The following is a 22621-nucleotide window of genomic DNA, read 5'->3' as shown; positions in this document are numbered from 1 at the left end:
TAACTTTATATATCATCAATAATACTACATATTTATAAGTAGGTCCCACAAAAATATATTATAATGAGGAGAAATAATACCTATTTGAGAAGCAGTACATATTAGATACTCAATGAGTTTTGCTCCAATGATAGTACCTAATAAGTACTTATATAAGTACCTAATTGGTACTACCATTGGAGATGGTCTAAGACATCTAAATGCTTATTTATCATCAATTAATATTTTTAAAAGATTATTTGTGAAATTAACACACATTAATGTGTCATAACAATAGAAAATTTTATGTCCAAATTTCTGTTGCTACATAGTACTCAAATGTCTCTGCTTCAAAAAAAAAAATACTCAAATGTCCTTTTTTTTTTTGTGAAACTCAAATGTCTCTTTAACTATCATCTAAATCTAAACTTATAATAATTAAATGACTAACTTTAATTCTTCAAAATATAGGAGTAGTATATCAGTTGAGAAAAAAGTAATTATTGTATCGTACGTGAAAATTATCCCAAAGGTTTTTTTTTAAGGGAATTATCCCAAAGGTTGTCTTATGTATTTAAGCCTAAAATACGTAACAACATGATTAATTAATGCAATGGAATTTAACCTAATCATTATAATAATTATCATTAATTAAAAATGAAAACAAATGTATAAATAATGAAATGAAATGAAAGGTGTAGGCGCCGGTGACTACGCGGGAAAGATAAAGAGTTGTTGAGAGCAGCATCAACGAGACGGAGATATCCTTGCTACTTTTTTAGTAACGCATAATAATAATAATAATAATCAATCAGTCAATTACTAGTACTAATTTGAAACACATAAGTCATATGCTTCATGTCATAAAAAAAAATGCTTACAATGTTTAACTTTTTCTTTTTTGACTCAATTCCAATATTTTACTACATAATTTCATAAATCACAGACATATCTATATTTGAATATGTATCAAGTGCGAAGGGAAAAAAAAGTGTAGTTCTACTTTTAATCCCTTACCATACCATTCTATAAAAAAATCTTCAAATTAATGCCTTCAGAATTGTGATTGATATTAATATATATTGGTACATCAATAAAAATAGAGAAAAATAGTAAACAAAAAAAAATAGGGAAAAATACACTAACATCCCCTCACTTTATCCATATGTAACTAACACTCTCTCTATTTTCTCACATGACACAAACATCCCTTGCCACTTAATGTCGTTAAGTCAGTCAAATGCAAATTCTTAGGCGCCTATTCGGTTCCCTCTTCTCCTTCTAAATTCATACGTCTATTCACTCCAAGGGATATTTATCGTTCACATATCACTTGCTTCTCACCATGGAAGTAACTAACAACACCTAAAGCATTGGGTATTCTTCATCATCGTTGATTTCGTTCTCGCCGCACTCGGTAACGTCACTTTCGTTTTTGCCACACTCTTAGTCGTTTTCATCCCTTTCGTTCTCGTCGTTTTCATGCTCGCTGTTCTTAGTAACATCGTTTTGTCTATTTCATCTATTTCTTTTGTTGTTATGGTTGATGCCTCTTATTTACTCATATTTATTATGTGTTCATGTTTCAGTGTATTTATTTAGTATAAAAGACGGGGAACAATCAATATGATAAACCTAACCCGGGAACAATCAATTTGGTGAACTATTAGCCTCTTATTTACTCATTGTCGGTCAAAAAACCCCATTAAAATTGATTCAAATGTTCTTTACATATTTAAGCTAAATAACATGCGTATTTATTTGTAAAAAAAAAAATGCATATTTATAAATATGGTTATTTTAGCAAGAGCATCAATCATCTCATTTGTTTGTCCTTTTCAAAAAAAAAAATAAGACACTTGGATTTGGCTAATAGTTCACCAAATTTAGTAGTGTCCTTCCTTCCTCCACGAAAATAATCAACCACTCTTTTGAGTAAAGAGAAAAATAATAATAATGTGTACAAGTTTCTTACTTTCTTTTCTTTTGAAGTCATCCGATTTTAAAATCTTCACCTATCGATTGCAATTATTGTCCGTTCACTTTTGCTAAAAAACTTCTCTGCAATTCTAGATTTATTTTAAAAAATATTGAAAAATATTATTCTGTGTTATGTTATGATTTCACAACTTTAGAAATTACTCTTAATTTTTTTATCAACCATCTAGTTCTTAAGAGAAAGAGTTTTGGTAATTTAGAGTTAGTCACGAGATAAATAAAGTCTGGTCAATAATTGTTCCTATAAAAAATTAAATTTGAATTCTTCCAAACAATCCGTCCAAACAAAAATGTTCATTAACCACTTAAGTTTAATGTATTAGTTTATATTAAACTTATGAATAATGTAAAAATAAATTCTCAGTACATATATATTTTATGAACTCAACAAAAAAATCTAAAATTCTTAAACATGCTCTTAATAAATATATAAATCTTTAAAAGATACCTAATTGATAGTAACATTTTTTTGGCTAAATTGTATTTTTGGCCCCTTAAGTTTCAGAAAGTTGCGATTTTGATCCCCTATATTTCAAAATAGCACTTTTGGCCCCCTAAGTTTCAGGAAGTTGCAATTTTGACCCCCTATGTTTCAAAATAGCACTTTTGGCCCCCTAAATTTCAAAAAGTTGCGATTTTGACCTCCTATATTTCAAAATAGCAATTTTGGCCCCCCTATGTTTACCCCTTTTGCAAAATGGAAGTTCAAGACACTTTTCTAAATGGAAGTTCAAGACACTTTTCTAAATCAAAATGACATAACAAATCAAGTCATTACATATATGAAGTCATTACATAATTAAAAAGACATAACAAAAAGCACGAAGAGTTTTCAATTTCCATTGTTTCCTATTTTTGGATTTGGAATTAGGTTTTTTTTTTTTACGTATAGTGAAAAATCCTTTTGAATAAACGTCACGAAGTATTTGGTTAATTCTTTAGGATTTGAGATTATATATGTGTGTTAGTGAAAGAATAAATTTAAAGCATGTGACTTCTTCCTTTTATTTTTTTATTCTTTTAGTTTTTTTAATTATAAGATGACAAAAAAATGTTGACGTGGCAGCTGAGTCACTTAAGTGACTTGCCACATCAACTTTGACTCGATCAAAATTGACCTTTTGTAAAAGGGGTAAAGATAGGGGTCAAAAGTGCTATTTTGAAACATAGGTGGCCAAAATCGCAACTACTGAAACTTAGGGGGCCAAAATTGCTATTTTGAAACATGGGGGCCAAAATCACAACTTTTTGAAACATAGGGGGCCAAAATCACAACTTTTTGAAACTTAGGGGGCTAAAAGTGCTATTTTGAAACATAAGGGGCCAAAATTGCAAGTTTCTGAAACTTAGGGGGCCAAAAGTGCAATTTAGCCCATTTTTTTTTGTTACGGTGTTATTCTATCGCGGCCGACTAATCTCGATCGAAGAATTTGTTACGGTAGATTTTCTTCTTTTAACTAAATTTTTTCCATGTGACTTATTGATAAATGGCTTTTGAACATCAGGAAAAGTAATGCTAATTAATTTTGTTGCTAACAGAAACACTAGGCCCGTGAGAAGGAAAAAAACCAATTTTATAAGGAACCTTTTACTATTTTCAGTAGGATAAGATAAGACAGGGAACATTAAATGTTATGCTAATTGAAACGTAGAGTTTGTGGTTGGGCAATGTTTGCGATACAACAAGATCAATAATAAGATTGTAATTGTAATTGAATGGGCATGTGCATCAACTCAATCACCTTGAGAATAATATTGAGATAGAGACACATGATTCTAGTATTAAATTGAATGAATCCTAATAACTCTTGAATAGATATCATCATAAAGGTGGAGCCATATCTAAGTGGGTGAGAATAAAAGGGGTCCACTTTGGTGAAATGCTTGCTTTCACCACAATATATTAACGTGAAAGGACATAGCAATTCAAATGCAATGTATGAGATGGTTGAAACTAGAACTAGAAAAGCCGGTGGTTTAGTATAATTGAACACAACATAAGTTACACAACTTGATCCATAAGTTATGGACCATAATGGACCTTGAGATGACCTAAGTTGTTCATATACGTTTGAAGACGATGACCGTTCATGAGATTTTTGGAGACATTTAGACTTTATATAGTTGACGTGTAAGAGACTCCGAGTCTAAAAACAATATACGCCTTTGAGTGATAGCCTACTCAATTATAAATGAGAAAGCTAAAATGTCAAAGTGCGAAAAAGTAAAAGCATTATGACTACCTATAGTATGGGGCTATGACCGTAGTGCCGAGATAGAGGGCGGAGTTTTTGTTTGTGTAATACTCTGAAGCTGTTACGTCCACAACCACCAGTAGCGTGAGGCTATGGCCGTAGCAAGTTAATGTTCAATTTTCGCCGGTTACACATTGTGTACTTCAATTGATTCATGTAATAATAAACAATTAAGGCATCTGGTTGAATAACACGAATTTATAGTTCTGTAGTGCTTGTAATTAACTTGGTCATATCAACAAGAAATCATAAGGCAATAAGATAGGAACCTTCTACTTGTTCTCATTCAAATTCAAGTTAATTTTTATATTTCTTGTCTTTTATTTACTTGCTTTATTTTATTTTATTTTATGTGCTACTCACTATAATTATAAAAATGAGTGAGTAGTCTTCTTTGTTTTAAGCATAGTCTTTTTTATCTTAGAATTATAGAAAGTAGTCATTGAATATACTTTCCATAATTCTATCTCTTTATGTTTTTTTTTAATGGAATTTCCAAACAATCTCAATTTGACCTTATTGTACCTAAGTCACATTTTAAGTATGTTATCATAGTGCTCTAGTTATAAAACTTTTATGGGTCGTGCTAATTAGTGTTCATGGATTGAAAAAAAATGAAAAACAACAAAAGTCATTCCCCAAAATTAATATTTTTTAGTTATCCAACATTCTCTGCCTTTCCTTTTTTCCATAATAGTTTATTGGCTAAAGAACAAATGGGGTATATTTCTTTTTGATACTTTGGTACATGTTTGCCTCCATATATATAGCCCATCTAGGTGTCAATAAGGCACTTTTGTTTACCCCAAAAAAATGTTGACAAAAAGGGAAGTATTGTTTAACTTCAAAAAATGGAAAAAGGAATTAAGAAAATACTACTACTAATAGAGAGAAACAAATATTTGAAATTTGAAATAATTTATTAGAATTAAATGGTGGTGGTGTTAATACAAGATATTTGAATTTGAAATATAGAAATAATGATGAATAGGGTCCAGTCCAGCAGAAAGGTGATGGCAATTACCAAATCCATAGAAAAGAGTAGCTAATTGGGTCCATATGTTTTCTACTTTATATTCAATCACGCTACCAAAACTTGTATTCGTAGACTCATCATTATACCACTTAAGAATACAATATTTCTACTCAATTTCTTAAATTAATAATGCAAAAAACTATAGTAGTATAATCTTGTTATTTTTATAGCTGCCTAGTTGTCCTTCATTTCATGAAAAAAAAAAAAAACAAATATTCATTGTTTTGTTGCGTGCAACGGTGCAAGTCTTGCATAATTAATCCAACAATGCCAATGCAAATTATCTTACAATTTATTATAAAAATTAGTGAAAGGTTAGTTCTCGAATGATTGATTTATAGCTAGTTACTAAACTATTTTTATACTATAATAAGTTTTTTTTTTGAAGGATGTATTCAACAATGTAATGCATTATTATTTTTTATATAGAATCGTTTGGAAGTGTATAAAATATTATATTGGATCTTGCATCGTCCTTTGATGCTTCTGAAGTAAGTAATTCTGTTTCACTTTCTAACAAAATAGTGCTACTACAAAAAACAATTAGTTTTGAGGAGTAGTAAAGTACCACTAATCAAGCAATTTTTCTTTTTCAGGGGGAGGAGTAGGGATTCTCTTTTGAGATCATTTTAAGGAAGACATTATTAAAGGAGATGGATTATACTGATTTTACTTGTGACCCTGTTTTTTTTTTCTCTCTTCCTTTTTCCCCGGTTTAAGTGACTAGCTAATACTATTATAATTTACATCTAATTGCAAAGTTTCAAGTTCGAATATGAATAAAGTTATCCAACCTAATAATGTCGATATTGTTAGTTGAATTAGGAGGTAGACACTTATAGCCTTATTTTGTTAAAAATAAAATAGAAGATGTTGTGAAATAGTTTTATACCGACATATAACAACTATCTTGTATTCCACCGAATTATAAAGATACTTTAAAATTAGTTATATATCATGATAGATTGATTGATGATTTTTATTGGAAGACAATGTAACACGGTTGGTGTATGCCCATTAATTTTTTTTCTCTCAATATCATACCAACTCGTAGTTATAAAATGATCGAAAATTATTAAGACATTAGGCTCAAATGATTAATGAGCTTCCCTAAAACGAATTATTCGAAAAATTCCAAGTTTGATTCATGGTGAGAACAATTCTTAGTTAAACTTTAATTATCTCGTAACCGAACTCTGAATCACCGGACCCTTTTCTTAGAAATAGAGGGTTGAAACCCAAAAAAAAATTATTATGAATCATGAAGGGTGTGTTTGGTAACACAAATAAGCTAGCTTATAGCTTATTATATGAGTTTATAAGCTTGTTTCAAAAAATTAGAGGTGTTTGGTAACAAGCTTTTTATACTAGCTTATAGCTTTTTTTCAGATGCTATTTCAAGTAGCGTTTGAGCTTATAGCTTATAGCTTTTTACACTTTATTCCATTTTTACCCTTTAATTTAATAACTACCCACTCTAAAAAAAAACTACCCACTATCAATTATGTAATTTTATATTTAATAACCACTTTAAAAGCTAATTTTACCAAATACTTTAATTTCAATAAGCTAGCTTTTCAGCTATCAGCTATCAGCTAGCTTATAGCTTATTTTTACCAAATAGACCCGAAATATCTTTGTCAACCATGGTGTTCCAATAGTGGGATACCACTTCCCACTTTCTTTGAGTCTTCAACGGTCCAAACAAAACGGTTGGAAGACAATGCCTAAACAACATTAGTTAACGTTACATATATGAAAATCACTACCAAAAACATGAATTCCATTGTCGTCCAGCGGTTAGGATATCTGGCTTTCACCCAGGAGACCCGGGTTCGATTCCCGGCAATGGAATTTCTTCTTTTTATTGTGAATTTCAAAGTTTTTATTGCTACTGCTGTTTTTTTCCCCTTTCAAAATCTGATTTTTATTTAGTGGTGTAAAAAGTAAGTGCACAAGGTTCCCAAAAATATAAAAATACGATTGTAGTTTTAGTAGTTGTCAATAATGCAAAACAAATATGAAATTGATGTAGTATTCTATAAACAAAAACGTGTTGAAAAAGTCTCTTAATAAGATTATAATGATGCTTTCAAAAGAAAAGAAGTTATAATAATGATGATCGTGTAAAGTATACTAAACCAGTAAACCTTAACAACCCAGGTCTAAAACAAATGACCTTTGCGTAATTACAACTACTAATAATTGATGAAAGAATTATATTAGTACTACATATGCATGCATAGAAATAGTTACACACTTTCTATCATATTTTATTATGAAGGTAAATATTTGTGCAATTATTTTAATAAACTAGTAATAGACCCGTGCGAGAGTCATAACGATAACGTTACACCATATTTTTTGCAGTTACACTTTGCTAATTAAAATTGAAAAAAATGAATTTATTTAATCAGTATTATGAGTTAGTAGTATAATTTGTCTCATGTATGATAGTAATTTTGGATACCAAAAATGTTGAACTTTTTAATAGCAAGAATTTGTCTCATACATGATAATTATTCACGTATATGATAGTTAAAATTTATGTCGGTTAGAATTGCCCCATATATCATAGTTAGTTTGAAATTTATATTAGTTAGAACTTATCCCGTATAAAATAGTTTTTTTTATGAAATTTTTATTAGTTATAACTTGTGTCACATATGATAATTATTTTGAATTTTTGATCAGTGATAATTTATCTCGTATACGATAATTCAAATTTATGTCAATTATAACTTACACCGTAAAAAGTAGTTTTTTTTTTAAAGTTTTATTAGTTAGAACTTGTCTTACATATGATAATTTTTTGAAATTTTTATCAGTGATAGTTTATCTCGTATATGATAGTTAATTTTTTTTTGTTGATTATGATAGTTAAAATTTATGTCAGTTAGTTATAACTTATCCCGTGTAAAATAATCTTTTTGAAAATTTTATTAGTTAGAATTTATCTCGCATATGATATTTTTTTTAAAATTTTAATGGTTACATATTCTCATCATCCATAATTATTTTAATGGCTCAGATAAAAACTTCAAAATGAATACGCTTTTTTTATAAAAAAAAAAAAGAAAACCTTTGAGTTCACCATAAGTCATGTCTTGACTGTGAAACATAGTTTCCGTATGTGAACAATGTATTATCATAAGAAACCATTTAAGATGCATCACTTCTATTGAGATTTTATGGTAGCAACCACAACTTATTCAAAAAAAACCCTTCTATGGATAATTATTTTAAAATTTTGATCAGTGATAATTTATTTGATATATGATAGTTAAAATTTATACATCAGAATTTATCCCGTGTAAAATAATTTTTTTAAATTTTTTTTATTATTTATAACTTGTCTCACATATGATAATTATTTTGAATTTTTTATCAATGATATTTTGTCCCATATACGACAGTTAAAATATTTGTTTAGAGACATTCAATTGAATATAATTTTGAATAAGTGAGGAGAGGGAAAAAAAATTGAATTTGAAATTTTGTGTCAGATATTGGAAACCGAAATTGGAAGAAGTTAAAAATAGTCAAAAACAAGTGATGTCAGATGTCATATGATTCATTTATAACTTGAAGTGTCATTTTCATGTGGTTGACTTAGATGGTTTGGTCCAATCTCAATTATACCTTTCTTTTTCACTCACAAAAATGTCATATGGCTTAGATGGCTTGATTAGTTTTGTACTTTTAGTTTGGTTACCAAATTTTTGGACACCAATTGCCCTTACTTTGAACACATGGAAGCATCTTAAATAAGAGCAATTGAAAGTTTTTCAGAACAATCAACTTTCTTATATAGATAGATTAGATAATATGATGTGTTATCACGCTTATATCTGTATATTGGTTTAGTGGTGATGAGTTTAGGTAGTACGCATGAGGTTATATGTTCGATCCCCATTGCCCACATTATAAATAAAAAAAGATTTGTATACATTGTTAATATATGGTTTTTTTAGAGGGAAATGTTTTTTTTTAATAAACCAAAATGAAATATATTAACAAAAAAGCATCCTCGGCATAAGATATGCCAAGAAAGACTACAAGAGTTTACAAAAAGTCACAGAAAAAAATACAAATAATCATACAAGGTCCAAACATAATAGAGGACTAGACCACAAACTATGGTAGTTGGAGACTAAAGTAACATCCGTCGTCTTCAACCACCAATATGAAAAAAGCTTGATCCTGTCCAATAACTGATGAATAGTACTAACTGAGCCCCTAAACAACATGTGGTTTTTTTTCCGTCCACACAACTCATACGCTAGCAAGCCAAATGAGTTGCAAAAAAGATCGTCGTGTTCCAGAACCACTAGATGAGTGAGTGAATTGGAATTTCTTTGTTGTTAAAAAAAACTCCCCTCCCAACAAAAAATAATTAAGATCTTTGACCTATGATAAACGGTCCAAAATATTCACACGGCTTAAACCTTTCAAATTTGCTATGAGTCGAATCTCCAAATATGGAACCAAATGTCTATCTATTATTCAAGTATAATAGCACAACAATTTATAAACTTCAAATTTGGAGCCTAGAGTTTAACAAAAAAATTGAACCCTCAAAGTTTGGAGCCCTTAAAGTTTTGGGATCTTGTGTGATTGTAAACTCTATAGATGTTCATGACCGCCATTGCTTTCAAAATGGACAACTCCAAGATTCGAACGAGAGTTCTTTTTCTAAGTTGTTGTCAACTTTTTTAACATCATGTTGGTAAAAATGTATTACATTTTAATCTATTTTCTGATAACAATTAATTTAAGACAATATTCTTTGTTCGCAAAAACTTTTAAGTCACGGTTTAAGAAATCAATTTTCATTTTTTATAACTTCCAATATTGTCAATGATCATTAACTATGATAATTTTATTATTAATTTTAAGATTTTAGAATATAAATTGTCAATATTTTTTAATCAGCTTTAATAATTTGTTCAACATTTTTTTTAATCGCAAAAAATATATATTGAAAAAGGAAAAAAAGTACAAGAAACACTAAATAAATAAATAAAATTCGGGTAGTGGCATAAAGACCCCTAACCAACTAAAAACTTTATACCAAATAGCATTTGCAAACCCACATTTTCCAAAAAGGGAGAGGAAGACATGCCAGTTCTTCACCCTCTGTACACAAGGGACATGCCGGTTCATCTTCAACACACACTTGCCTCCTAATAAGATTCACTTGAGTGGGAAGATGGTATACAAGTTGTTTACCGTTATCAAACATAATAGAGGAAACTTTTTTTTTATTTAACGTAGGGGTGTCACTAGATATTACTGGGTGTGGATAACAATTCCTAACAATTATAAGACTTAGCTAAATAAGTAGGGTAGAATACGATCCGAAAAGTTGGTGTTACTTGAATCTTGAATTACAACGATGAGCTAACCCTAAATAGAAAGTGCGTTTGACTTTGAACACACACAGAGCCTAGATTTTTGGAAAAACTTTTATTAGTCTCATTTTTTTTTTTGGTGAATAAACTTTTATTAGTCTCTAATATGTGTTCAAATATATCCAAAGGAAAATTTTCTTACTCTTTCTCGTACTTTTATAAGAGACACATTTACACAATTATTTATATGATTGAAGATCTACTTTAGTCTTGGACAAAATATTTAAATCCAACCTACTTCAGTTAAAGATTAAAGAGTTATGCTTTATTTTTGCAAATGACTAAACATTGTTTTGAAGTTTCTTATTAATATACTTAAGTGTCTCCGACACACTCATCAGCATTTTCTTATATAATAACAAGGAGAAACTTTAATTAGAATTGATAAGAACTCATAAGTATGACTATGCTACAATTCAAGTGGTTTATCAGCTACAAGTTAGTCTTTTTTCTTTTATACATATGACAATTTAATTCGTTAGGCAACATGAGCAAATTTAGTAATTCCACCATAATATATTTTTAAATGTATCATCAAAATCATTGAAAGACATCATATAATTATAAAAAGCAGAATCTCTAAATTTACAGTGTTCAATTCATAAAAGACTAAAAAACTGATAGTTTACAACTTTAAGGACTATACTTTTATTTCATATATTTTGAGAGGATTAAATTACACTGCACTTATAATTTCAAGTAGGAATTGTTGAGACTATAAAATCATATGTTATATAGGAAATGGCATTAACAATTATCAAATCTTCCATTGTCGTCCAGCGGTTAGGATATCTGGCTTTCACCCAGGAGACCCGGGTTCGATTCCCGGCAATGGAATTTCTTTTTGTGAATTTCAAGGTTTTGGTGATTTATCCACGGGCTTTTTCATGGAATTGATACGTTCTTGGGCCAATTTTTTGAGAGAATTTTGTAAATATATTAAAACAAATAAACCTTCAAAAAAAGAATAAAGAGAGCATTTTATAGCTTGAAATTATATGATTGTTATTTTCGGTTTTCATCCATATTATTGTCAAGAAAAAAAATGAAGACTATTTTTTTTGAAAAGGCAATTAAAAATAAAGACCTCTAAAAGAAAAATAAAGGTGGTGTTATTGTATTTTATAGGCAAAAATATGCTGGGAAAACTCTTTTAGTTTTAAGATGATGATGATTGTGCTATGTAAAAAAAAAAACTAACAATTACTTGCAGTGGTGAAGAAGAGAAATATTTGTAAATCGAATTCACACTCTTAACACATCAAATATTCTCATATAACCTTTATACCATACATAATACATTACATTACATCTATCTATATATTTTATATTCTTGTAATCTAACATGCATCCCCTTTTATAAAAGATTAAAATATTTTACTTTACATGAATGATAATTTCTAAAACAGAACCAAAAAGTACAACTTTTTCTAAGCATTACTATTTACTATTATGTTTTATTTTTCAACATCAAACTTCATTACCTATAATAAGCACACATGTATCTATTATCAATCAAGGAAGGAAAATAAGAGAAAATGCAATTTTACAAAGACAACAATTATAATTGAATGAATGGACTTAAATAAATTGAGGTATAACAATCTGTTGCAAAAAATGGAAGGATAGACTAAAATTGTGGCAAGAGAAAATGACTCCAAATTCATTTTAATGTTGAGCACTTGAGCTAACCACTTAAACCTTTTAGAGTTTCGACTCTAAATGGTCTAGATTGTGTTTTCTTCAAGAATTTAATGAAAAGAAAAAATTGTATTTCAATCAAATTCTATCTTCATGTGGCGAGGGAAATTTTAAAGAAGGGAAAGTGCTTATTATATGAATGTACCATACACTGCCATATATCTAAAGTAACTTGGAGGTACAGCACAAGAACTGTTAATACAAAAGAGTTAGGCATCAATCAGTTGAAGCCAATCATTGTAGCGTAGTAACACGATAGCATGACAAACAAATCAAAGTTATGATCTTCATTGACATTTACAAATATACTTGAATATGTCACTGCAATTTGCTGCTAATCAGTTTCCAAAGAAGTCACTTCCTTAAGTTTCCGACTACATAAGCCGCATATAGATCCCTGCAGGAAAGGAAAAAAAAACTCGTGTGAAATCTAAATGAATCATTTGATCACCAATGGAAAAAAGTAGAAACAGTCACCAAAGGATAGTAGCTCACATGGAGTGTTTAATAGCCTCAACAGCAGATTCAGCTGGTAGAAAGTCTTCAACATTCACTATTTTGTTTTCATTCTTCTTGTCTGGTATGGAAAGTTAAGGATACATACACAAGATATATATTTCAATGGCGTAAGCATTTAAAGGGTTACGGTGAAACGAATCATCTATGAACATATCGTTAATAGTGAATCAGTTCTATGTATTAAGATGCAAATAACAGGATACAGTCCTCGAAAAATCTTCTAATTTCAGCAAGCCTGTGTGGAGGAAGCTCCTTGATGTCCTTGTAATGGCGGGGTACTCAGGGTCATCGGCACAAACTGCTATGATCTTGTCATCCTTCTCTCCCTGTATAAAACAAGACCATTTATTTTCATCTCACAGCATAGTAAGCTTCTAGAATAATTGATTTATTTACTACATTGTTCATATTTCAAGCCTACCAAGAGCTCAAGCTCGGGGAAAGTTAAAAATAATCTAAAACAATTGCATGTCTTTGTCTAATTGCTTACCCTTATGAGTTGGTTAATGACATACTTTCAAGCCAATCCCTCTAATAGTATTGCCAAATGCATTTAACAATTTTCCTTTTTTTCATTGGTCTAGGGGTGTCAAAAAAATCCATTTATCCATTATCCATCCAATCCATTCACTAATGGATCCATCCATAAGTAAAAAAATTAGTCCCCTACATTAATGGATTACTTTGATCCATCCATTAGTAATTCAATCCAAATCCATCCATTTTGACTCCCCTACATTGGTCTATTGAAATATACTCCTACTCTAATCATATTACTCCCCAGCTAAACTCGCACAAGCGATTAAAATGTTAAAGTGTGTGTGCAAGCATGCAGTAGAAAACAACTTTTACCTGGTCAATCATAGGCATTAATCCAATAGCACGGGCACGCAGGAAACAACCAGGTATCACAGGCTCCTATTCAAGATACAAGTTTCGATTAAAATACAGTCGTAATTTTCACAGTAAACAACAATTTCTGTAAAAGACCTCGAATAAGTTCATTAAGCATTGTTACCTGCATCAGAACCAGGACATCCAAGGGATCTTCATCTTCACAAAGGGTTCTTGGAATGAACCCGTAGTTATGTGGGTAGACAACTGATGAGTAAAGGATGCGATCAACCTAAGTTATTCCACCACTTTGTTAGTTATGCTTCAGAACAAACAAACACAAATTTCACAGCCAGAAACCAAATCACTATCTAAATGAAGCAGAACCAATAATTATATATGAAGCCTCGACACAGACACAATGAAGTAACTACACGTGTCGTTGTTGGACATTGATGCACTGGACACTGAACACACCTTCGATTTGAAGTGTGGTGCTACATACATAGTTCAATAATAAAAATATCTTGAAACCACATTGCATTAAAAGTAACGGCCTTTATACTTTAGCATTGAATCAAACATATAGCAGATGAATTTAAGCGAATGAAAAGGTAACAGATTGAAGAATGGGAATGGCAAACTACCTTTATAAGTCCACTTTTCTTGTCCAGTTCATACTTAACCTTGCTTCCTTTGCCAATTTCAACCACCTATAAATAAGATTGCCATAGATAGAGTTTTTAATTGCAATTTAGCATCATGTCCTTGTTAAGGGTTCTTTTAGTTTTGCATTCGGTCCAAGATACAAGAACAAACATTGGATGCTTGATGCATGATGATGATGATGATGACTAATTTCCAGGACAAATTAGAGACCTTATCAAAATGTTCAATTTTCTTCCCTAAGCTATATTAAGCATGAATAAAAAATAATAGTAAATTAATAATATAAAACCAAAGCTTATCAAAAAAAAAAAAAAAATATAAAACCAAAAATAATAATCACAACATCAACAATAATAATAATAATAATAATAATAATAATAATAATAATAATAATAATAATAATAATAATAATAATAATAATAATAATAATAAAAGAAACTTACACAATTGAAAACTGATGGAGCTCCTGGTCCTGCATTTAAGAAAATGAAAAGCATTGAGTGGCCTCAATAATGGTATATGCGGATTTCGTAATGAAAACGCAAAAGAGATTGTTGAAGCAAAAACAAGAATGAGAAAAATATCTATTGAGCACCATCAATATTAATAAAGAAAAAAGAGAAGAGGTTGGAAGTAACAAACAAACCAATTTCTAAGTCATGCCATGGATGAGCAGCAGCATCTTTTTTATCAGCCATGGAAGAAAGTATTCTTTCATTGAGGGCAACAGCTGAAGGCAACTCTATAGTACTCTTCTTTCCTTTTGATGATTCATTGTTGCTATTGCTAGCCATTTTCACTCACTTTATTGATTTCTGTTTCAATTTCAACTAATAAAACAACAAAAAGAAGAAGAAGATGAATCAGTGAATCTTGATTAAAGAGAAATTAGAATGATGAATGAGTAAATCTTGATTAATTAAAGAGAAAAAAGAAGAACAAACCGAAGAAGAAGAAGTTGAGTTGAGAGAGCAGAGGTTGTGAAATGTGAATGAATGAATGAAAGGAACTTTACTGATATTAGTGAAGAATGGTAGGAGGAGAGGAGTGTGCGTGTGTTTGTTTGTGGGACCCTTTTGATTTTCTTTCTTTCTTTTCAGATATTTATTTATTCATGTGAGTGATCTCAGTTATCTTGAGAATAGGATTTCAATCTCACGGTTCAGAATGTAAGATTCTTTATTCTAACGGAACCTTCCAATTTCAGTTCAACTGTAGTTAGTTACTTACTTACTCATCAGATCCACCTGTCGTATTCTCGGCCCTCCAATTTACTACTACTGTTAGATAGATGTTAGATTACAAGACTCAAGTCACTACCGACCTTATCTTACACTACTCACTTTTATTATGTGCTCCACCTTCACTCCAACTAATTACCACTACTAGTACATTTAGTAACTATTTATTTATTTATTCTTCATGCATGCAATTTTGCACTTTTCCTTATATTTACTATGTCAACAGTATATTATATATTAATTAAAGGGATTTACAAAAGTATTAGTTGTTCTCTTGTGGAGTTCCAAGAAGCGTCGAAAAAATAGCATACCAATGCTTCTAAGATGATAAGAGAGAAATACGTCACACCTCTACCCAAAATCTGATATTAAGTTTATGGATAATTTCTTTTATAAATCTAACTTCTTCCTATTCATAGTCAGGGACGGAGCCACGTCGGTCGCAATGGGGCACATGCCTGCACTATTTTTTGGAAGCAAAATTTCTAGTAGTATACTACTACTATTTGATATTGTACACTAAGAGAAATTATATAAGCTATCCAACATTCCACTTATCCACTTACATAGTATAGTTAGTTGTTACAATTTCAATATATTTAGAACTTATAGCGGTAAGGTCTCACATATTTAGACACTAAAATGGTTGTTTGACAAAAGAAATTAAAAAGAAACATTCTTCCAATTTTAAATATAGGCAAAATTTAAAATATATTTGATCTAAATATTACTCCCTCCGGTACTTAATATAAGAGAAAAACTACTTTTTAGATTCATTGAGAATCTAATGTATCTGGTCCATTATATAGACTAAATACATTAGATTTGACTAGATACATTAGATTCACAATGAATCTAAAAAGTAATTTTCCTCTTATATTAAGGACCGGAGGAAGTAGTCAAATACATTTTGACCGTTGCTCATATTTAAAATATACTTGACTCATATTATGAATTAAATACATCAATTTTTATTGATTCGTTTGTCTCTTATAAAAATAACCAAAAATAATATAATTCTAAAAATTTATATTGATTCAATACACTGTTTAGAACGAGTTCCTATAAGAGATCTCTCCTAAAGACAAGCATGAGAAAAGGGTATGTGTTCCCTTTGCCCACTAGCTAGCAAGTCAACTCATGTTGGTTATCTACAATACACAACTACATCAAATCTCAACCCCATAGAGGTATTGTCTTATCAACAACACAAGATTCATATAATTTCTCCATTATAACAACTACAGCAAGAAGACATCATTCACAAGGTGCGCACATTAAGCTGCCAGATTTGATCTAGTGATGAGGGATTTGGGTAATATGCATGAGGTTTTAGGTTCAATCCTAGTTGACAATATTGTAAACCAAAAAAAAAAGGTGCGCACATTGTTCCACAAAATTTCTACAATGCAACTACTTTTATTACTAGCTAACTTGATCGGAATGTCTTTGTAAATACCGTTGCCGTGACCATTGTGAACCACTGTGCAACGAGCAATTCATCACCAAACTTAGAAGGTTTAGCCTAAAACTATCTCTATAACTCACACGAGTAAGATTCCTGCAATAGGGAAACTCCTTCCCTAACAGATGTAGAATGTCGCCATCTAAACAATGTGTACAGAGGATCACAAAGGTTCATAACTACTAATCCCTCTTCCTCCTTTGATCCCACTACCTAATGATAGGACGAACTTCACTCTATAGTTAACTTTGTCGAACAAGAGAAACCAATGTTGGTTCACAACTTTAAGGACAGGGTTCGAAAGTCAGAGAAACACTTATTTCAAAGGGAGCACTTGCAACCTACAACTACAAGGAACCGGTTGAACCTGCGGCACAGTTAAAATCGCCACAGAAGCAACAACCGTATAGATTGCAGCCTCCGACATTCAGCCAAGTTCAGCTTAATAACATATACGTATACAATGAGATGAGATGAGATGATTGGAAAATATATAAACAGTAAATACACTTAGTTGCTAATGTTTGAAGGAGAAAACTCAACAATAAAACTTGATTAATGAAAGAGCAAGTTCTATGTAATGTAAGAAATGAATGCATACACCGTCTTCAAAAAGTGCAGTCATGCAGAAACACGACCATGGTCTATGTGCGTCGTCATTTTCCACTGTTGCGAGTATTTTAAACCGACTTTCCTATACATTGTATGGTGATGACTTCATCCAACAACGCGAATCTCAAAACATGAATCAATATGTTTTGATTAGCTATATATATACAGAAGATTATTCAATGGTCAAACTGCTTGGAGAGTCACTTGTGGAGTAAGGGTGGCAAGCCAATCCAATAAAGCCTTGTTCACAAGCTCGGGTACCTCATCGTGTGGGCAATGCCCGGCTTGCAAGTTAACAAGTGTTGATTTTGGATAAAACTCTTTGATCCTGTTAGCTTTGGCTGGACCAACCCATGGATCAAGGTCACCCCATAGCAGAAGCAACGGGCAAGAGAGATCACTTAACACGGAATCTAGAGTGTACGTGCTTTGATTCATCATGAAACGTGTCATTAACCTGCAGAAAATAATGGGTGAAATAGTATTCAAATGACGATGTTGTGGCCACTGAATCTGTCATGCCACTATGGAGGCAATCTGATAACAAATATTAAAACCATGTTTGGATTCTTTTTTCTTTTTTTCTTTTTTTCTTTTTGTGACAAAAAGTGATTTTGAAGACTTAAAATTGAATTTTGAATGTTCCTAATCATAATTGATTTTGCCTCTAAAATTGATTCTACCTTGAAGCTAGAATTTTTGAATTTTACCTCCAAACGTGATTTTTACACAAATTTATTGTTCAACTCACTTTCACGTGAATGTATGCAAACATAAATAAGTGTACCTTAAACTCACTTTTAACTAAAATCAATTTTAGAAAATCAATTTAATCAAAACCAATTTGTCGTCACTGTAGAACCAAACACAAGCTAAGACTGACTAGGATGGACAAGGTCATGCACCTGTAATAAACTTCTCCGGCATTGGGGTCTTGAGCTGGCCTTGTTATAGATTCAACAAGATAGTCGTCCACATTGGAAGAGTTTACATACACCTGCATTGACAAGCTATGTGATCAAACACATATACAGTTCCATTTAACTAAATTCATGGAAACTAATTCTAAGAGATAATCTAAGATTAGAAACTAATTATCCAAGGAGATAAGCTAAGATACTATATTATAACATCGCATATATAAGATATTTTCTCATGTTCTAACATAAATAAAAAAATATGAAATTAAAAGTTTGAACTTCATATCACGAAGCTTTCAAAGAAACACAAGTTGAAGATAGCATGTAACCTACACTTTTTAAGACTGATTCAACCCGAGCGGGTTGCTTCGATTGCCAAAATATAAATCCAAGAACTACACGCTGGAAAACTTCCTTCAAAGGTTTTAGGAAAAACTTTTGTAGAGATGTTTCCTCGGAAGTTTTACGTTCCTTTCCATCACCAAATTGTCCTGCAGAATTCAGCAGAGCAACCCCACTGACAAACTCAGGCAACCCAGTTGCTGCGATCAAAGCAGTAAATCCTCCAAGGCTGAAAAATCATCATTATTGAGATAAACATCGTAGTTCTTTTCGAAGAAATAGGGAAAGAGTAATGATATGCTATTTCAACCTAATAATCCAATGTAAATATATAGGTACGATAGTAATTACCTATTTCCAACCAAAACTGCAGGTTCTTTTACAATTTCTTTCAAGAAGTCCACGACTTGATCCCTCCACACCATGGCATCATAATCAACGAGTGCTTTGTCACTCCACCCAAATCCAAGCAAGTCTATGGCATAAACCTTGTGTTTCTTAGCCAATTCTGGAATGTTGTATCTGAAGATATGTAAATAAAGATATATGACTCTCAACATAACAAAAAATTAACATTGAATCACCGTAAAGTTGTTTCACCATAACAAAGACAGAAGACTCAAGCTTATTGTCTTACAAGAAAGGACTATAGCAACAGCAACTGTCACATTTACTTGCAGTATATTACATGCTATATCTCAGGAAAATACCCTTTAGATTATGCTTCAGTGAAGCATTTTGAACATGGAATGCATTGTTTAAGGGATTTAAAATACTTTTACTTTTCAATACACTGTTTGGATATTAAAAAAGGAAATCTTAATAATCCTGTAAAAGCTTATACTTGTAGCCTCTAATCTAATATGCACAACATTAGAGGCTGGACAAAAAACAGCACATATGATTATGAAGGGGCACGCTCAAAATCCTTTTTCTGCTTATCTTCAAGGATTTTCTTAAACATTTTTCATACAGTTTAAGCATAATCTAAGCAATAAAACTAAAAAAGGGATAAAATTTCAATGCATAAAACCAAAAGAAAGATGGTAAGGAAAAGAAAAGAAACCTCCAGTGGAAAGCAGATGCACCAAAACCATGAATAAGGACAATAGGAGGGCCTTCTCCTTGCACAACATAGTGAATTTTATGATCCCTCCACTTCCAATAATTGTATCCTTCCGGTTTGTATGCTAATCTTTCAAGTTCCTTCTCTTAAAAAGGAAAAGGCCATGAATATAAGCACATAATACAAATAACCAAATGTTAGAAATAATATAAAATCATTGATGTGGCTTTATCCTAACAGCTTAAGCTTTTGGGATAATCGGCTATTTGATATGGTATCAGAGCCTCTATGACTAAGTGGTTAGAGTTTGATCCCCGCTCCCCTCACTTTCTAATTAAAAAGTGGAATTTAAGCATATGGTAGGTGGGCCTATGCATTATCCACGCTTCAAGCTCAAGTGGGCTCTTGCGTGAGGGGGCGTGTTAGAAATAATATAAAACCATTGATGTGGCTTTATCCTAACAGCTTAAACTTTTGGGATAATCGGTTATTTGACACCAAAGTTTCAAATAAAAAGTATGCGACCACAATCTAGGTTTGCGACATCAGTTTTGAGAGCAACTTTCCTCACCCGAGATTTCCAAAAAACCACACATGATTTCGGAAGTATAAATCAAGACAACATGAAAATTCTTAATTAGTCTTAAAATACACATTTTTAGAAGTTTGGGTTGAGCCTAACTCAACCTTACAAAACCATCTTGTGTAGATATAAATGATAGGTGACCTGATAGCGGAAACCTAATAGGAGGTGACCCAACAGATCTTGGAGGTGACTCTAATGTCAAATACCATCTTTGATTTTAGGTCGGCCAAACTCGACTTTCAAAACCGGCTCGTAAGGTAAGGTTTGCACTCACTTATCAACTCATATTCAGGTCATCTTATATCCAATGTGAGACTCTTTCACACACATTTAGGCGACACAAAAACTGTGTTTTTCTTTTCAGATGTGTACATCCGAAATGACTCGGGAGTGGGAAAAGTTCCTCCCTCGGTTCTTTGCAATATCAAGAATCCTAACGCGACCACAATTTAAATCTAAAAAAAATGACAGAAGTGAAAATGAGGCAGTAGCTAGCAATTGAGTAACTAACCTTGAGATGGTTGAGCTTGTGAAGTAAGAGTGGAAGCCATGACTGAAACTCCAGTTGCCATAATTCCTTTAAATGTTAAACTCCTCCTGTTCAATTCACACTTACTTCCTTCAAACAAAACAGAAAAACTCAGCAACAAAGAGAAACATAGAAGCTATTATGCATTAGAAATAGTGAGTAGAGAGAAAAGTGACTAACGGTGATAGAGAGGGAGTGAAGGTGCAGCAATGAAGCTTTTTCTTGTGAGTTGTAATCTAAAAGAAGGCGAAGGAGTAGATATACAAGAAGCCATTGAAATGGGCAAACGTGGGCAAGAAGAAAAATGCAGACTTTTGAGGATGTTCAGACGAAAGAAGCTTGTTTATGGTTTAAGGTTGTTAAGGAAGTTTTGTGAATTTGTGCGGTGTGTGATGATTCAGTGTTGTGGCTTACTCCAAACCATTGACTCCCTTCCTCTCAGATCAGATTTTTAGGTATCAATGTCATTTTTTCTTTTTCTTTCTTTCTTTCTGTTTTATGATATTTAATTTGATCCAACTAGGATTTTTATTTTTAATTTTCAAATATCCTAATAGAAATTTCACCTTTTAGAGTGAATAATCCGGAGTATTCGAATTCAAATCAGGAATTGGGATATTTCTTTTCAAGTTCCTATATATTATATATAATATCTCTACCAATTGGAATATGTCAACGAGTCGATCCAACCATGAAATTTATTATTTCAATAGTAGAAATTAACTTGTGTATAAGAGTTGTTTCATTTATACACGAGAGAGTTACTCTCATGTTTATTCAAGGAATTAGATCACCTCCTATCTAGCAAAAGTGTCGCCTAATGATTTTGTGAGTGAAGAATAGAAATTAAGAAAAATGCTAAATAGTATCTCCGAGATATTGGTTAAACATAGTAGTTGAAAATTATGTTTTGAAATCTGTTTGTTCAATACCTTAAAAGTATAAAATGTCATCTCACCAACATTAATTTTATCTTTTATTTTCTTTTTTAGTATGCTTAACAAATGCCTTTGAAGCACTGTTTAACATAATCCATGAAAAAATAAAGATGAGAGTGTTAGACACATAAATGACACAATAGAGAGGGCAATAGTCATGGTTGGGCTACGAACCATATAAACCACTCTATTAATCACGCTGATTTTAAATATTATGCCAAAATATATTTGTGGGTCCTTTAAGTTTCGTATTTGTAACAATTACATATTTTAAGTTTTTCAAGTAATAAATAAGTGTTTTAGAGCCCGTTTGATGGCCGGGATAGAGAGTAAGAATGTGATAAATATTTTCTATCCTATTTTAATCAATTGTTCAGAGGCTCAACCAGTACTTCTGGACTGGGCAATGGACCATGAGAAATTTGGCTAGGCCCAATAGATTCAAGTCCAAGAGAGAAAAGCCCAATAGTGATATGGAAAAGTTTTGAATAACACAAGGGCGGGAAAGATGAAATGT

The 22621-nt window shown here is 31.5% G+C and overlaps 1 protein-coding gene, 2 non-coding genes and 1 pseudogene across 3 annotated transcripts; 2 read left to right on the top strand and 2 right to left on the bottom strand.

The window, feature by feature from the left end:
- Nucleotides 1–7050: 7050 nt before the first annotated feature.
- TRNAE-UUC lies at nucleotides 7051–7122 on the top strand. Its single transcript has one exon. It is a non-coding gene; the product is annotated as a tRNA-Glu (tRNA).
- A 4325-nt stretch (nucleotides 7123–11447) lies between these two features.
- TRNAE-UUC lies at nucleotides 11448–11519 on the top strand. Its single transcript has one exon. It is a non-coding gene; the product is annotated as a tRNA-Glu (tRNA).
- A 972-nt stretch (nucleotides 11520–12491) lies between these two features.
- LOC123924175 lies at nucleotides 12492–15199 on the bottom strand (annotated as a pseudogene).
- A 2435-nt stretch (nucleotides 15200–17634) lies between these two features.
- On the bottom strand, nucleotides 17635–21641 carry LOC123923710 (pheophytinase, chloroplastic). Its single transcript, XM_045976427.1, has 7 exons — nucleotides 21347–21641; nucleotides 21149–21256; nucleotides 20052–20196; nucleotides 19337–19507; nucleotides 18977–19214; nucleotides 18629–18720; nucleotides 17635–18180 (listed from the first exon to the last, which is right to left on the bottom strand). Exons 1-7 carry the CDS (start codon nucleotides 21438–21440, stop codon nucleotides 17907–17909), a joined length of 1122 nt encoding a protein of 373 aa, XP_045832383.1. The 5' UTR covers nucleotides 21441–21641; the 3' UTR covers nucleotides 17635–17906.
- Between the last annotated feature and the right edge of the window lie 980 nt (nucleotides 21642–22621).

Source organism: Trifolium pratense, linkage group LG4 (genome assembly GCF_020283565.1).
Source record: "Trifolium pratense cultivar HEN17-A07 linkage group LG4, ARS_RC_1.1, whole genome shotgun sequence".
NCBI classification, from domain to species: Eukaryota; Viridiplantae; Streptophyta; class Magnoliopsida; order Fabales; family Fabaceae; genus Trifolium; species Trifolium pratense.
This window is presented reverse-complemented; position numbering and strand designations above follow the sequence as displayed.

Excerpts from the sequence above, each read along its gene's own strand:
- LOC123923710 (XM_045976427.1), bottom strand. The coding sequence starts at position 21,440 with ATGGCTTCTTGTATATCTACTCCTTCGCCTTCTTTTAGATTACAACTC. Across the intron at positions 21,257-21,346 it reads TTCACTCCCTCTCTATCACC|GAAGTAAGTGTGAATTGAAC; the intron begins GTTAGTCACTTT and ends TTTTGTTTGAAG. Across the intron at positions 19,508-20,051 it reads GCATCTGCTTTCCACTGGAG|ATACAACATTCCAGAATTGG; the intron begins GTTTCTTTTCTT and ends ACATATCTTCAG.